This window comes from Rhamphochromis longiceps, linkage group LG10 (assembly GCF_057381845.1).
Source record: "Rhamphochromis longiceps isolate RC_006_pf linkage group LG10, R_longiceps_female_GT1.1, whole genome shotgun sequence".
NCBI classification, from domain to species: domain Eukaryota; kingdom Metazoa; phylum Chordata; class Actinopteri; order Cichliformes; family Cichlidae; genus Rhamphochromis; species Rhamphochromis longiceps.
This window is the reverse complement of record NC_140566.1, coordinates 28,775,164-28,792,263: the sequence shown is the minus strand read 5'-3', so window position 1 is coordinate 28,792,263 and position 17,100 is coordinate 28,775,164. Positions and strand designations below refer to the sequence as shown.

The 17,100-nt window shown below is 39.6% G+C and overlaps 1 protein-coding gene across 3 annotated transcripts in view; it reads right to left on the bottom strand.

Moving 5' to 3' along the window:
• Positions 1 to 17,100, bottom strand: part of cadm1a (cell adhesion molecule 1a) — a 503,561-nt gene that overhangs the window by 65,049 nt on the left and 421,412 nt on the right. For all 3 annotated transcript variants that reach the window (XM_085421220.1, XM_085421222.1, XM_085421221.1), the window contains one exon: positions 8,751 to 8,923. In XM_085421220.1, coding sequence (XP_085277346.1) covers positions 8,751 to 8,923 — 173 coding nt within the window. The remainder of the gene's footprint in view (positions 1 to 8,750; positions 8,924 to 17,100) is intronic.

Sequence of the window (17,100 nt, the reverse complement as noted above, 5' to 3'; positions counted from 1 at the left end):
TTTGAGTGTCTTCAAAGTTTTATTTTTTGAAATACACCAATTTTTATATACTGCAGGAAAAACGAAAATAAATATTATACTGCAAATTTGCAAAAAAGCAGCATGTGCATCAAAATAAACTATTTCCAGCAGTGCAATATGAGTCCTAAGCATCCCAGAAACGACACAGAAAGTCATAAAGTCAAACATAACTTTTAAAAGCACCAGTATAGGCCCTGAGGCCCTGATGGTAAAAAAAACTACATTTCCGCGAAAATGACGTCACTTCCGGCTTCGGGCAGGTAATGGCGGACATGCAAAAGTTCGCGCTGACGTCTATTCCAACGTAGGAAGTGTTATGAACAGCTGATCGGATCGGCAAAGCGTGTTTCTGGAATATTATGTTTTTGTTGCTGCAAGTGCTTTTTATGCAGTTTTTGCAAAGCTATATGTGGAAGGAAACTGTGACTTAGGACAAGCTGATGGCATAAGATGTAAGTACAACTCCTCCGGTTTCATATGCAAAAAAAATTATTGCGCTAGCTTACGTGGTTGCAGAGCGGGATTTAAAAATAGTTATGCAAAACAGAGCGTGCCCGCTCCGACCGGCTCTAAAGGGTTAAATTGTCTTTTTTTCAGATTCCAAAGTTGTAAATGTGTATAAAAATTCTTTGAACTGTAAAGTTTGATTTCTATTTCCACTGAGAAATTACAAAATATATAAAAAGTAACTAAAATAGCAACAACACAATTCTTGAAGGATGTTGTTGAGTCCAGTATACAACCTATTCAGAATTGAGGTTCTTTCATTCAGAGACAAAAAGTGAAAAAGCTGCTCTCTAATTTGAGAATATGAACAAACACGCACAAATATACTTTGATATTCATTAATGTAATGGGCACCTGACAGGACCTGACAGCCATTTCCATGTGAAATTGTGTATAATTGTAACTTAAGAGTGAAAGCCACTGTGACACAACCCATCTTGCCTGTGGTGATACATTTTAAAGAAACATCTAAAATATTGCCTCTCATATATCTTGTTACGTCTTAATAACAGACAGAAGGGATTTAAAACATAAAGTCCACACAAATTTGTTTTGGAAGTGATGAATTACTTTTCCTCCTCAGAACATTTTACATCTGCAATTTCACTTCCACTCAAGTGCAATTTAAGCAACTAAGAGCACAGGCAGCTTGAACGGGGTGTTTTGGGACACTCTTCAAGGCGTGTTGGATCCGACTCTAAGAGATAACAGTGATTTGTGGGGAAAAACTGCCATGCAATTTGAAGGAGAAGAAGTGTAAAGCAAGTAGAAGGATGACTGAGAGCAACAGGGTCACTAAACATGCTGCTAGTGTGCAATAAAATCCAGTGCTGGTGTAGGAGCAGAGAAGAAGAGAACTCAGTTATTGGGTAAGCGGCAGCCTGTAAACAACTTAAAACCCCTCGGCGTTGGGTCTCACTCGACTGTGAAAGGAAAACCCTGATGGTTGTGTTTTCTTACCCTGTGAAGTATGAGAGGCAGTGAGAGTTGGAGCAATACAGACTGCTTTCTTCACTGTTAACATTGTTAGTGTCAGCCAGTCTCATGGTGCTCTCCATCACTTAGGGTCACAATATTTAGGACTCAAATGCATTAGAGGAGATGCCGGCTATATGGCTGTATTTGTTTTGGCTGCCGAGCACAGGGAGTAATGATGGTGGAGGTCCAATGAAGACTTTACATAGCTGCAAGTTACAGAGCTATATTGTGTGTGCTTTAAGGCCCGAGGTTGACAGAGTGGCAGAGAATTTTCATTTTATGGAAGTCATTTAAAATTGATGGTTTTTCACGATATCTCCTTTTGCATTGCTGAAGCAATAACACTGGTAATTGGTTACATTTGTTTCTATTTTTTGGCTTAGTATTATTGCCTTCATCTTTATTACCCTGCATATATATGCGGGATCTCGTGATATACTGGACTTGAATGAAATAGCCTGGAGGCAACATATGGTAGCTAGCAATTAGCATGTATTTACTTATTTTATGGAACTCTTTAATCTGCCCAGTTAACACAAGTGTGCTTTCACACATGTTAACCAGGTCATTTGGTCTATGCCAAGGAATAACAAGACATATTGTCGCTTCTTCATTCAGGAGCTATATTGAGATCCCAAGGAGGAGGCTGGGGACTAAACAGCAGCCCATACTGCTCTTTTCTGCCTCACAGGCACATATTGTGTAACATTATAAAGGTATAACTAACTGCATGCATTATTGACCAAGTGCTGTGCCTAAAATCAAGAACTGACTCATTTGTGTGGCATTGCCACATGAAACCGTTTTTTTTGGGGGGGTTTTTTTTTGGTGAAGCTGTTGATAAGAGGTCTTTTAAACAGCTAGTGCCAATATCTTTTTGTTATTCCAGGCAAAGCTGAATGATAGTTGGAAAAACATGCTGAAGTGTTGCTACTCTGCTCTGCTTTACTTTTAAAATCCCAGCAGAAATAAGGTTAAATTAAATTCGGTATTTTTGCTTCTGTTAATTTGTCAGGGAAAATCGAATCTTTAGTCAGTAAGGTTGGATGAAATTCACACTCACTGGCCAGTTTTTTAGTTACACCTGTTTAACTGCTCATTAACAGAAATATTTAATTAACAAATATCTAAGTGCTGAAGCTCAAACTGAGCATCAGAATGTGGATAAAAAAGTGATCTAAGTGATTTTGAAACTTGCATGTTTGTTGGTGGCATAGATTAAAAAAAAACATGCCTGGTCTAATTCTGTGACATTTGGATGGCAGAGTCAGAATTCGGTCTGAACAAACATGAAAACATGCATTCATCCCCTTGTAGGTACTGCTGGTGGTGTAACGGTGTGTGGGATATTTTCTTGGCACACTGTGGACCTCTTAGCACCAGCTGAACATCATTTAAATTCCACAGTCTACCTGAGTATTGTTGCTCACCATGTCCATCCTTTTATGACCACTGTGCACCCATTTTCCGATTGCTGCTTCCAGCAGGATAAAGGACTTTGTCACAAAACTCAAATCTCAGATTGGTTTCTTGAACCTGACAAGTGAATGTACTCACATTTCAATCCAATAGAGCAGCTTTGGGATGTGACGGAATGGGAGATTTGCATGATGGATTTGCAGCCAACAAATCTGCAGCAACAGTGTGATACCATGATATTGATATCGAGAAAAATCTCTGAGGAATGTTTCCGGCACCTTGTTGGATCTTTGCCATGAAGAAATAAGATAGTCCTGAAGGCAAAAAGGGCTGGAATGCTGTACTAGCAAGTTGTACCTAATAAAGTGCCCAGTGAGTGCAAGTTGGAAGTGTATTGTAACAATAAGAACATTCTGACATTAGGCTGACAGAACTTCACAAATCACTCAGGTACACAGAATATTAAATCATTTATACAACGTGAGAATATATATTTACATATTTTACCAAAATTTCCTGGGATGTTGTTTGAAAAGCACAGAAGAGCAAGAGACAAACTTGACCAGAAACATTTTTGGTGAGAAGCCTTTTTTCGGCTTTTAATTTTCACTATACGCTTATAATATCCTGTTATACTGTAAATTACAGCCATAACAATTAACAGTCTGTTAATGATTTTTAAAGTAATCTAGATTTTGAATTGCTATAAAAATAATTTCTAACTATAAAATTTAATCATTGGTCTATTTTTCTGTACCATCTCAAATGAATCTTGCAATGCGTCTGGCAGCAAGCAGTGGAATGCTGTGTGGAATTCTATTTTTCACGTAGTCACGATCCATGTATTTAGTTTAACTGACAGCTCTCGCAGTGTGACTGGCAGCTATCGCACCAACCCAAAACAAACCAAAATGAAATGGGCATATGCATCAGAGCTCATTTTTATCTAAATGGAACACAAACACGAGAACAAAGCTGAGGTCAGTGTGACTCACTCAAGCAGTTTATTGCCTATAGGGGTCATGTTTTTGTGCAGAGCCATGCCCCTCTTAAAGCTACTGCTGACGTAAAAGGTTGACTGCAGAGATGCTTTCATGGTGCTGATAGTGCTGGAGCAGCAGGTGGCATGCTTGTGTGTGTGTGTGTGTGTGTGTGTGTGTGTGTGTGTGTGTGTGTGTGTGTGTGTGTGTGTGTGTGTGTGTGTGTGTGTGTGTGTGTGTGTTGGAAGGAGCTCTGAAACATAATGTGAGAATCAGCTTCTGACAGCTCTACCACAACATCCTGTCTTCCCATTAGCACGGCGAATGTTTGGCACAATTGGCTGCTGAATTACTGTAGACATTAGGAGTGTGGGACCCACGGACACATCAAAGTCATCAAAAGACTAGCTCTAAAAGGATGGAGGTCTTCTGTGGTTTTAATGGCGGATTTCTTTTTTTGTGTGCAAGGCTTTTAGTTGCCCACATGTTGCACCATGATTATCTTTGTGTTTCTCTCACCAGGGGGAGTGTGGGTGGATAAGAGAGGCCGACTTGCAGCCCTCACCATGGGATTTTGTTGGTTAGGACTAGTGAGAGAGAGGCACAAAATGCCAGCAATAAATACCACAAAATTTATACTGAATGCAAAGTTGTGATTTATGAATTTTGCTACTTAGGGACAACATGGGTTTAAGGTACACTTTTACTGCTACTGATGCTTTTATCTGTGTTGTAACTGAGTACAAACACATCTGCATGCACAGACAGGCACTTTTAGGGTTAGTGCGCATGTTACAAAGTAGCAATGTTACATTGTTACAAAATAACACTATTACTGTGGTCACATTGCATTGTACAATGACTGTACTAAACATGTAGCTGGAATTTGACCTATATTTACAATGTTTCTTTCAAAGTACTGTACAGTACTAAATTCAGTAATCACATTACAGCTTCAGCTACATTGTTACATTTGTTACAAAGGTTTTACAGCTCTGTGCAAAATATAATTATTAAAAATGACCATTATGATAAACACATCAGCATGACTTTATTTAAAAAATGGTTTTGTTTGAATACGTGTAGTTGAAAAAAAAAATTCAGCATCATATTTTCCTACAGGATAGAGTATTTAGTCCTTTAGCTGTTTAGTATAATGCCTGTGGAGAGAGATTGTCAGTGTGGACTGCCTCTCTGGCAGGAGGCTTCAGATGTGATTTAAACCTCCTCTCCAACATGAACAAATTACTCAGGTTCAATTGCAGTTGTTACCAGTTACTGTGCCCTAGTGGCTCAGTAAATGTGGAAACGTTTTTTCAGTCAAAAATTTTGTTCATGTTTATAAATGTTACAAATTTGGAGAAAGCTCCACATCTATAGTTAGGTAGCAGTGATTTCATACTATCCTTGGATAAAAAGGAGAAAAAAATAGTTCTGGAAAAGACACAGCTAACATAATAACTAATAAATATAATACAGCAGGTGGCAGTGAGCCATTTCCTGGTCTGCAATGGTACCTCTCTTGTTTTAGTGTACTCATCATTAGCACAGCAGCTCGCTCTGCTGTAAATAACATCTTTTCAGCTGGTGTCCATCAGGCACTGAACTTGTATTTCACACCCCACATAAAAAATAAACCCCAAGCGTTGCCACTCTGCTAATTCCATCTCACAATAGCAGCCAAATTATTTCTCTGCATGCTCAGGGTCTACCAAAAGGGATAGTGAAGTAATTTTGGTCAGGGAAAATGAGCGCATTAGAGTATAATGCCTTGCTCGGGTATTAAATGCTATTGGTATCAACAATACAAAAACATGTTGAGAATATGTTTATGAGAATGACAGAAATGCATACAGAAAAAGAAGGGACCAACATGGAAGCGACATAAATGAGTAAAACTGGTCCAAGTAGGCTGAAGCTGGTGTGGTATAACTCCAGGTGTGTGGACAGGAGCTCCGGTGCTTAACGGAATGCACACCCCTCATCCAGTGATCCCAGCTGGGGGATGAAAAGATAGCATGTAGCCGTGTACACTTTGCATCATATCCATACATCCATCCATTTTCTTCCGCTTACCCAGGTCCGAGCCAGGGGGACAGCAGCCTAAGCAGAGAAGCCCAGACCTCCCTCTGCCTGGCCACCTCCTCAACCTTGTCCGGGGGAACACCAGGCCAGCTGAGAGATTTAATTTGTCCTGGGTGTGCCCCGGGGCCTCCTCTCGGTGAGACATGCCCAGAACACCTCACACAGGAGGTCACTCAGGGATGGCCGAACTCTTCACTCCATCTCTAAGGGTGAAGCCAGCCACCCTTCGGAGAAACCTGATTTCCGCCGCTTGTATTCACAATTTTGTTCTTTCGCACACTACCCAAAGCTTGTGACCACAGGTAAGGGTAGGGATGTAGATCAACCAGTAAATCGAGAACTGTGCTTTTACACTCAGCTCTCTCTTGACCACAATGGATTGGTACAGTATTCACCTCACTGTGGCAACAGCAATCCATTTGTCGATCTCTGGAGTGGGCACTCCATCCTTTTCTGGCTGAGGACCATGGCCTCAGACTTGGAGGTGCTGAGCCAAGCCTTTCACCCATTGGCTATGCCTAGAAATTCTGTCCATAAAAATAATGAATTGGTGACAGGGAGCAGCCCTGTTGGAGTCCAACACCCACTGGGAATTAGTCCGACTTATTGCTGGCTATGCGGACCAAGCTCTTGCAGCGGTTATATAATCAGCAATGGGTAGCAATGGGTGTCTGGCCCATTGCTACAAGGCTGATGAGTCTGATCCCCCTATAGTTGGAGCACACCCTCTGGTCCCACTTCTTAAAGATGGGAACCACCCCGGTTTGCTAATCCAGAGGTACCTCCCCTGATCTCCGTGCAACATTGTAGAGGCATGTCAACCGAGACAACCCTACAACCCCAGAGCCTTGAAGAACTCAGGGTGAAACTCATCATTTTTGTAATATATATTTATGGAAATGTAACTTGTATGTAATATATAATATATATGTCTTGTAATATATCTATACTAAAGCACTTCTGGATGGATGCAAACTCCATTTCGTTGCCTTGTACTTGTGACATGTGCAATGACAATAAAGTTGAATTCTATTCTAATTCTATTCTATTCTATCAGCCCCAGGGGATCTGCCACCAAGGAGTTGTTAAACTGCCTCAGTGACCTCCTTCAATCTCCCTTGGAATGCTGTCAAAGTTCTGCCGGATGTGGGAGTTGAAGATCTTGTGGACAGGGACCTCTGGCAAGTGGTGATCAGTTGACAGCTCAGCACTGCTCTTCACCCAAGTGTTTAGAACATATGGTTGCAGATCTGATGAAACGATTACAAAATCGATCATCGACATGCGGCCTGGAGTGCCTCTGTTTGAACGTGGTGTTAGTTATGGACAAACTGTGGTTTGCACAGAAATCGAGTAACAGAACACTGCTTGAGTTCAGATCTGGCAGGCCGTTCCTCCCAATCATGCCCACATGAGCATTGGAGCCTATCAAGAGGACAACAGAGTCCACAGGTGGAGCATCCTCAAGCAACTCCAACATACAGGCAGCAAGCTGAGGGCATACTTTGCATCATCTATAAAAGTAATTTTTGCTTACATGTATTATTGTGGTATATGTTGTAAAGATCATAAAGCCATTTAAGGCAAATTTTAGGGCACATACATAAAAATCACTTAAGCTATATTAGGACGTAATAATACTCTGTGGTCTCAGGGCCAGTATATTAAAAACAAAATGCAATAACTCAATGGAGCAGATGTAGTGATGTTTACTTCTTGAGCAAACCACACACTGAAGGGAATTGCAGCTATTATTGTTTTCTCCAATTGCCGACCACCTTCTAGTGTGCTTCTAGGGCCTACAAGAACTTTAGTTTATTACGCTCAGAGCTAAATTCAGAAGTCTGGAACTAATCCACACTACCTAGTGAACTTAATATTTTTAAAGCCATCAAAAAATGTGATATTTTTCATTTTTCTAACTTTAACTATTAAGTTATATTTGTTATATCCACTAGTCAAACTAACAATACATTTCCTTCTTATATCTGGAATTCCATTTTTGCAGCAAAGTATTTAAAATTTCAAGACATGTCACAAGAATTTGTTTGTAAAATCTAAAATGTGTGTATGCAAAAATGTGTCTAATTAAAATAGCCAGTCAAAATACAAAGACACAATTGTGAGACAGGATCTTCGTGTTTTCTTTGAACAAAATAGAAGCAACATCTTAAGTAGTTGCTTGAGCATAGGTGTGTTACTGAGGCACAAGTGAGACGAACAACAATCCTGTTTAAATAACAATAATCATGCATTTAAAAGTTTATTAGAGACCAAATGTTTTTGTAATGTATTTCCTACATGAAGGTGCATGGCAGTTAGGTTAACAAAGTGAATAGAGTACAGTGACAAGCTGTTCATATAAATATAATAAGTCTATGCTGTAATAAAACAGAGACCGTATTTAAAAGTCAGCCTGCATACTCTGGATTATGCCAGTAGAGTATTCAGTGTGCTCCAAGACCTAGTAATGAGCACCAGAGTTAACTGCTTACCAGTCTTAAAAATCATTCATCACTCTACAAATAAATTATTCTGCTGTTTATGTTCACTCTCCTAAAACGTCTTCAAAAAGGCCAAAGGTTTGAAGATCTTTAAATGTTAATATAGCTCAGAGAGAGTACAAGGAAGCAACAATTCATACTTTACTAGAACTGGTCCTCTGAAGAAAGAAAGCCTCAGAAAGTAAAGGAAAAGACCTGGAAGTTTGTTCAGTAAGAGATAATAAAATATTAGTGGATCAGTGATAGATGAACGTACCATAGACATAGAGGGTGTAGTCATCGTAAGCCTCTCCAATTGAGTTGGATGCCACACAACGGTAGGTTCCATTGTAGGACTTGTTTAGATTTTCAATGTAAAGATCGGCGCCGGTGATAACTGCATGGGAAGGTACGTCGTCATCCACCTTCAACCAGTTCACCCGCTGTGGCCTGAAATTAAAACACCAGAGTAAGTACAGGAGTAAGATCACATTGCTCTTCATCAGCTAGTTTCGGCCAGTCTTTGAGATCTTTTATTGATCCCCTATATCAGCAATACCTTTTATATTTTATATATTATATATATATATTTCATATTGCATACCTTGTTTTAAATGAACGGCATTCATATTATCAGTGAATGAATTGTAAAATCAAGTTTCATGCTGTTTAAAAGTGGGAACCAATTAGAGTCCACAACATACATTGAACTAATTCTTACTTAAAAAACCTTTTCATTAAGTACTTCTCATCAATTTTTTTTCTTGATACTTCAAAGCTGAATCTTGGCAGTTCTATTTCATGATCCTTTATTTAGTATGACTAACAACTAAGGTTGAAAGTGAAAATGTATCTTATGTTTATGGGGACACACACACACACACACACACACACACACACACACACACACATATATATATATATTTTTTTAATTTAAAAACCATAAAATGCAATCACACTGTCATTCAAATTATGAGAAAATTAAAATTCTTGTCACATTATTTTATATTCCATTTATTTTTCTTTAAAAAACAACAATATTGTAACATTATAGCCATACATACTTAGAATATGTACAGAAAATGTTAATATTTATATATTTTTTGTTTTTTTTAAAGTAATACTTAAAAAAAAAAAAAATAGAATGGCAATTCACAACAACAGTGTTTTACACTGTAAGGTAAAGCCGATAGATTATAGGGTCTATGTAATATTGAAGACAGAACCTCAGTGATCAGACAGTCCAGCAAGCACCGGCAACGGTACCAAGGTTATATTACCATTTTAATGTACTCGCTATAGGTTTCATATTTGGGCAATATGCATGTAATAAATCTCCTGTCAATCTACCAAATAATTATCTTGTATGGCCAACTAATGATTAAGGATTGGCCCCAGAGTAAAGGTCATGCAATACACACACACAGACACACACAAATCCCATGGCATCCCAAAGGCAACCAAGAACTTCCATCTTTTGAGTTTTCTTTTTCTTTTTTATATTATCCTCCTAGGACCTGCCGTCCACATATGTGGACATCACATTTTGGGTTATTTAGACCAAAATACTCAATTTTGCTCTGCAAGGGCCTGATATCCACTTACGAGGACATTATACTGCTACTGTTCTATCAAAATTCTAACAAATATCCTCATTTGTGGCTCTCACTTTTCTTAGCAACAAAAATCAGGTAAAAAAAACAAACATTTGATAATTCTTTGTTTTTACATTCATCGGGCCCCAATATGCCCAAATATCAAAGAGAAATTAAAAATGCATGCTCTGGAAGAGTTCGGGTCTTAGGAGGTTATAGGTCTGCATTTGTTTTGCACTTTTGGTTATATAAAAATGAACAAGTTAAACAACCCTCTGGACTGACATCAGTATCCGATCTTGGACAACTGTTGCTTAATTGTTTGCATGTTTTGTTCAAGCTCAAATACCTTTTTCACAGTGCAGTCAGTATCACAGTAGCCCACCATTCTTTGTTTCTTTGTTTTCAGAGGTCAGTTTGTTTTGTTTTAGAAATGACTGTATGTTTGTGGTACACTGCGCTTACGTAGTAATACTCTGACTACTAAGATTTCATGAAAAAAAAGACCAAAGTCTATTATATGTGTCACAATGTCACGTTTGTCTTTTTATCTAAATCTCAGTTTCTCTTTTTATTTCATTCCAGGGAGGTTTAGCAAATTGATTCAATCAGTAAAAACACTTCAGTATATGATTGTTCTACAGTAGACATACATTTACAGGTCCTTTTAACAACTTTACCCACATGTGGTAACAGATTACCATTTCTCTGAAGATAACTAACACAGCTTCATCTTTTTTTGTCTTTAGTTTAAAGCAACAATAAATAATGGTAAATAAGATGTATTGATATGACATCTGTACCTTTGCATACCTCTAAAAGTAACAATAACCGTGCACCAGCCTTGTCTTGAAATTGCAGACTTTTCACGCTTGTATACTTAGAGAAGCTCTGTAGGTGGCTGCCTACCAAGCGTCTTTCTTTGTTCTCTTTTCTACCTTGACTGAGGTTTATAGCAGGGTGACAGATTCCATTTTTATGACAATGAGCTCAAAGTGCCCAGAGTCACAGAGGGTGAAGAGAAAAGAAAAAGACAAAACACCTCTATTTTGCTGCTGCAACTTTCAATGGCCATTGCCAGCTACTGTTATTTCCCCTGAGCATGTGCTGATGGTCTCTTTTGTTGCATTTTGTTGTGGTGTTTTAACTTGTTTCCCTCCATTTGAAAACATTTGGTGTGAAGGGAGCAAGCAAATGGGAGGGGGGTGGGGGTGCACAAAAATCCAGGAAAAAGAAAAATATGAAATAGCTCCTGAAGCTCATTTCCAAAACAAACAAACAAACAAACAAACAAACAAACAAACAAACAAACAAACAAACAAACAAACCACAAGTGTTTTTAATGGCTGTGGTGGATGGCTTGAAAGAGAGAGGACCGTGTCTGCTGCAAGTGTTCTGTAGGTGAAGTGAAATGTAAATTAAAAAAAAAAACATTTAGAAATATGAGTTGTTTTCTCAGATGGAGTTGGAAACATAACCTAGAAGAAAATGTTTCTATAGGTGCATCGGATGTTGCGAGGAGGGAAAAATGAAGCTAGGAAAGGAGGTATAGATAGATGGAAGAGGTAAGATGGGGTTGCAAGGAGAGAGGAAGGGCAGGCGTCTAGAATACAAATGGCTGCCTGCAGTCGGGGCCCCCTGTGCTATCTGCTGGTAATGACTGCACAACTCTCAGCAGCTCTAATGAAAATGACTTCCAATTCCCGGCTCACTGTATTGATTGTGTTTTCATCTTTATAAAATGAATACGGGTAGTGAGCTTGTCTCTATGCCAAGTATGAAAACTGCAGGGGGTGGGGGATTGGGCTGGAAGGGAGGAGCATTCAGGAGTGCACACTGTTTTGATCTATGCGCGCGCGCGCGTGTGTGTGTGTGTGTGTGTGTATGCCTGTTCTGTACTTCTACCTTTCAGAGTTTCATACTGAGTTTTTGAGCCTCAGATGGGAAAGTGAAAAGTGAAGACAGTTAAAGATTGGTTCTAACTTTGATTCATGGTCAAGACTGGATTACGACTAAGGTTTAAATCTGAGGGCCAATTTAAAGCTGGCATTGGCTGAACCTGCAAACAGAGTTCAGCTGTTGATGTCATAGTCATAACGTCATCCAAGATGAAATGCATTAGAGCTGCCTGTGTAGGCAAATGCGAAGGTGCTTACGAGGGTTTCGCACACAAAGATTTTGACAAATAAAGTGCAGTCAAGAGTCACCACTCGTTCCCTTGTATTTCGCTTCTAACAAAGCAGACATTCTTGTCATTTTTTAAAGTGGTCTTAAGCAATTGCTCTCCAGGCTTTCTGAAGGCCTTTCAAATTTTTCACCTCTTTTCAGCCCAGAACTTGTACCTTGAACCATTTTTAGATTAGATTAGATTAGATTTTGATCTATTACATAGTAACATCTGGAGAGTGTCTGATTGGCAGTAGCTTCATTTTTTTTACCATGACTATGATGCCAAATGTACTGCCAACGTACTGACTTTTTAACCTTGTTCCAAACTGTTTTCACCTTATCGATTATATTTCCAATTAATGTATATAGTCGAATATTGAAAAAGAAAATCATGGAAAATCCTAATTTAACAGATATAGATCAGCTGTAGATCAGCGATCCCTAACCTTTTTTGCGCCATGGATCAGTTTAATGTCAGACAATATTTTCACGGACCGGCCTTTAAGGTGTTGTGGATAAAATGATACAACCAAGAGAAAAACTGTGGTATTTTGTAAATATAATAATAAATGCAAATTCACTGTGCAATTGTGTAACTTTATTAGCAGCGTCCTCCTGAAACACGCTAACAACATTGAGAGTAACATCCTCCTCTCTGCCCCTTAATACTCTCTGGTCGCAGGTGGTAATGCATAAATAGTTCTTTCAAAATAAGACACAACTACAACACAGGGAAAGACCCAGGGAAACACAGTTAACGATAAAAACCCTGAAAACCATAAATTTCACAACCGAGCCTCAACTCTCGCGGCCCGGTAACAAACGACTCACAGACTAGTACCGGTCCGTGGCCCAGGGGTTGGGGCCTGTGGCTTTAGATGAAAAAAAGACTTAACTGTGGGCGATCATGGCTCAAGAGTTCGCCTTGTAATCGGAAGGTTGCCGGTCCGAGCCCTGGCTTGGACAGTCTCGGTCGTTGTGTCCTTGGGCAAGACACTTCACCCGTTGCCTACTGGTGGTGGTCAGAGGGCCCGGTGGCGCCAGTGTCCGGCAGCCTCGCCTCTGTCAGTGCGCCCCAGGGTGGCTGTGGTTATATGTAGCTTGCCATCACCAGTGTGTGAACGTGTGTGTGAATGGGTGAATGACTGGATGTGTAAAGCACTTTGGGGTCCTTAGGGACTAGTAAAGCACTATACAACTACAGGCCATTTAATAACACACTAAGAAATTATGATTGCTTATGTTTGGTTGCATTTTAACCTGCTTAGAAAGTCTACACCTCACTCAGACCTCTAAGGAAGGAAACTAATTTCAATCACATTTCAGTAATAACTATCAATCACTCTTTCATGCTTCTAATTCCCTTAGCAAAACACTTCCCCGAAAAACTAAATTTCACACACTTTCCAACTTTCAACTCTCCAGCAGAGAGGACAGCTGAAGTCCGTGACAAGAGCGACCGCATTACAAGGTATAAAACTTCTTCTGAAACTTTTTAACCCTCTACTGCAGCGCAATTCACTTTTTGTATGCATTTATGTGCTCAGTGCGCTCCCAGGTACACAGGGCCCATTTGTCACTAACACGATAATCTGTTTGTATGTGTGTCTTCATAAATACACTGTCTGACATTAGTTGGGCATGACAAACATAAACGAGCTTAGTTGGCATTTAAATCCAGTATAAAATGTTGTGAACACCTCTTTTAGCTATATTTTTATGCTAAAAAACAAAAATACAAACTGCTTTTCAAGTCTGCAGATTCCAGAAACCATTAAGTTTTCATGGCGTGGGCCTTTTTCTAAGGCTGCCATTTACCTTTGAATTTGAACAAAAGAAGCACCTGCAAGTTGGTCACATTGAGTTTGTAATGTAATTTTCATAACAGCATCTTCATCTCATGACTGTGTTCTGTTCAAATTTGAACTAGCTTGTCAACATACTAATTTGATAGATTTCAACAGCACCAAGTACAATTTATTGATATTTGAACAGTTCAGCAGGTCTCCTGCCGGAGGCTCTCAGGGCTACGCTCAACCCTGCTCTCCCTAATGGTTTCATTTGCACTCCATTACATCTCATATCACAAAGACCTGCCATCTAAACAAACCAACAGCTGGGTTTACCGATGATGCAGGTGAAATAATATCCTAATGAGCAACAAGCTGGAGCTTTCAGATGATAAGGCTAGGCATTTCAAAGGGCTTATTTGCACCGAGTCACTGTAAGTTTTCAAAATGGTGAGAAAAATTAGTTGAGGACAGTTTTCTGTTCACAGCTCTGTGTACCACAAATAATCATTTAACTTTAATCACAAAATTGACTTCATGAGTGCATATCCAGTGTCTCGAATCCATCAACATAGTCTCTCTCAGCCTCATACACTTTCCCTAGATACCTTCAGAATATTATCACTCATCATTTAGGGGAAAAAACACCCAGCCTATTCAACCCTCTGCCTACTGAAATTCTAACTGCAAGACATTAGGACCCACTCCCCTCACTATTATTAATGCCCTTCTGCTCGGTCCTCCACTTTTAAAGCAGCAGTAATTAAATACCTGCTCAAAATATCACACAGTAATTCTGATGTATTTCATAATTACAGGTCAGTTTTCAAATTTCCCCTTTGGAAATCTGAAAAACGAACATAGAAGCCATTCAATTACGTGATTATGTAGCCAGTAATGGGTATTTAGACTAGCCAGGACCCAGGTCCTTATCACATTCCACTCACAGTTTTTCTCCCTGAAACTGTACTTTCACAGCCATTCTATCCATCAGCTGAACTCCATCGGCTAATTAGAAGAAATCTCTGCTGTCTGCAAGAAGATTAGTTCTAGAGCCAGTGTTGAGTAAAACAACACACTGTGCTTGTCAGGCTTATGTACCACTCTTAGCTTCCTCTTCCACAGAGTTGTGACATTTGGCATTTCCAATTTTCTAATTTGTCATCAAAAACTAAGTTTTAGCCCATGAGGCAATGTTCACGAGTCACTTTTTTTAATGCCAGGACATGGCACGGATCATCTCGTTACAATTGGGTGAATGTTGAGTAGTGGCATTCACGTGGGTGGTATTTTGAGCAAACAGACTACGCACGCTCCACATGATAATAGTACTGCCTGTAGCACTGGCATATATCAGCTGAACAATGTGGCCCACCAATTAGTAAACAGTCCACAGATAAGCTCAAGAAGCATGACCAAGAGTCCAAAGTACTGACGTGTCCTTCAAACTCGCTAGATCCCCATGTGATTAAACATATACAGGATGTACAAAGGCAAGCAAGCTCCACCCCAGAACCCACAGGGCCCAAGGGAACTGCTACCAAAGTCATTCCACCAGACATGACAGGACACCTTTAAATGTCACATGTCAATGCCAGAACACCTATACAAGAGGCCTAAAACAATAATAATCAGGTGGTTTTAATATTACAGCATAATAAAGGGACTAACAAGATACCCCTAAAGAAAAACTCTGGAGATCTGAGAGATGCTTGGTTGTTCTAAATGGGGAAGACTTGGAAAGTCGAGTATGCAGGATTTAGACAACAATCGCATTGGACAGGCAAAAAAAAAAAAAAAAAAAAAAAATTATAGTACTTTCTGCTGCACTTTTTTCTTTCTCTCACAGGAAAGATTTTCAAATAAGAGTTGACGGCACATATAGTCACAGGCTTATTGTCCAGGAGAGAGTACCTGTAGCCCATTTGTACATTTTGTGCTTCTTTTTCTCCCTTTCTTTCACTTTTTTTTTCCATTTCCAGCCTGGCTCATTTAAAACAAAAGGTAGTGCATGTTGGCCTAAATCACAATTTTACATCACCAACTCTGCATTCTGAAGAATAAAACATACCCAGTCTGATCAAATGTAATGCCAAAAAGGTTTTCCACTACTACCATATTTTCCATCCAAGACTGTCAGCGGATGCAGATTTGTCAGATGTTGTACGTACCTCATTGTTAGGTACAACTTCTTTTATCTTTAGTGCCTTTACACACTGGCAGTATTTTACAGACTGACAAACTCTGAGGTATGATGTTGGAGAGGTTTAGTTGCTGGTTAGGTTTGGGCACAAAAAAGTAATGGTTAGGTTTTGGGAAAGATCAATGTTTGGCTTAAAATACACCACAACACTGACCAAGGATACTGAAAGAGTATGACGTGGGTGGCTCCATCTCACCAATACCTTCCAAAGGACACCTTGCCAAAGACATGCCAGCAGGTTGAGAACAGGCATATCTGTAAGTGGCTGTGACGAAGCGAGAGAATTCAAGATCCTTGGATTAAGAACAGACTACAGTTAAAGGTGGAACCAACAGGAAGAAATAAGAGAGAAAAGTTATGTAGTTCAATCTCTGTATTTCTCAGATCCTGAGTTTTGGGAGCGGGTGTTAGGATGCCTGGGTCGTGGACCCAGGGTTTTAAATTTATTATACTATTTATCATTTCTAATCTTGGGTTTCTTTGTTAGAGTTCTCTTTTATGGTTTATGTCTCTGTGCATCCTTAGTTGCTATCCCCGTGTCGAGTCAGTATCTGTGTCTGTCCTGGTCCCACGTCTCTGTTCCCTCTGTTGCAGTGCCTGCGTGTGAGTCTGTGGCTGTATCCCAATTTAGGGTCTGCAGCCTCAACGATCCTCAAGGGCCGCGTACTCAAAGACCGCTAAGGCCGGAAGTGCGAGGCTTGTGAAATGGGACGGTCTAGCCTCCGTTGCGCTGCCCAGGTTGCCTAGCAACCATGATACTAACAGCTGGAAACGTTTCATACAGCTTTGTTTGACAGAAATGAAAGAGAAAATCTTTTGTTCACTTGTTTGTTTGTTTCTACATGAGCTTTGATCATTCTCTGTAAGATT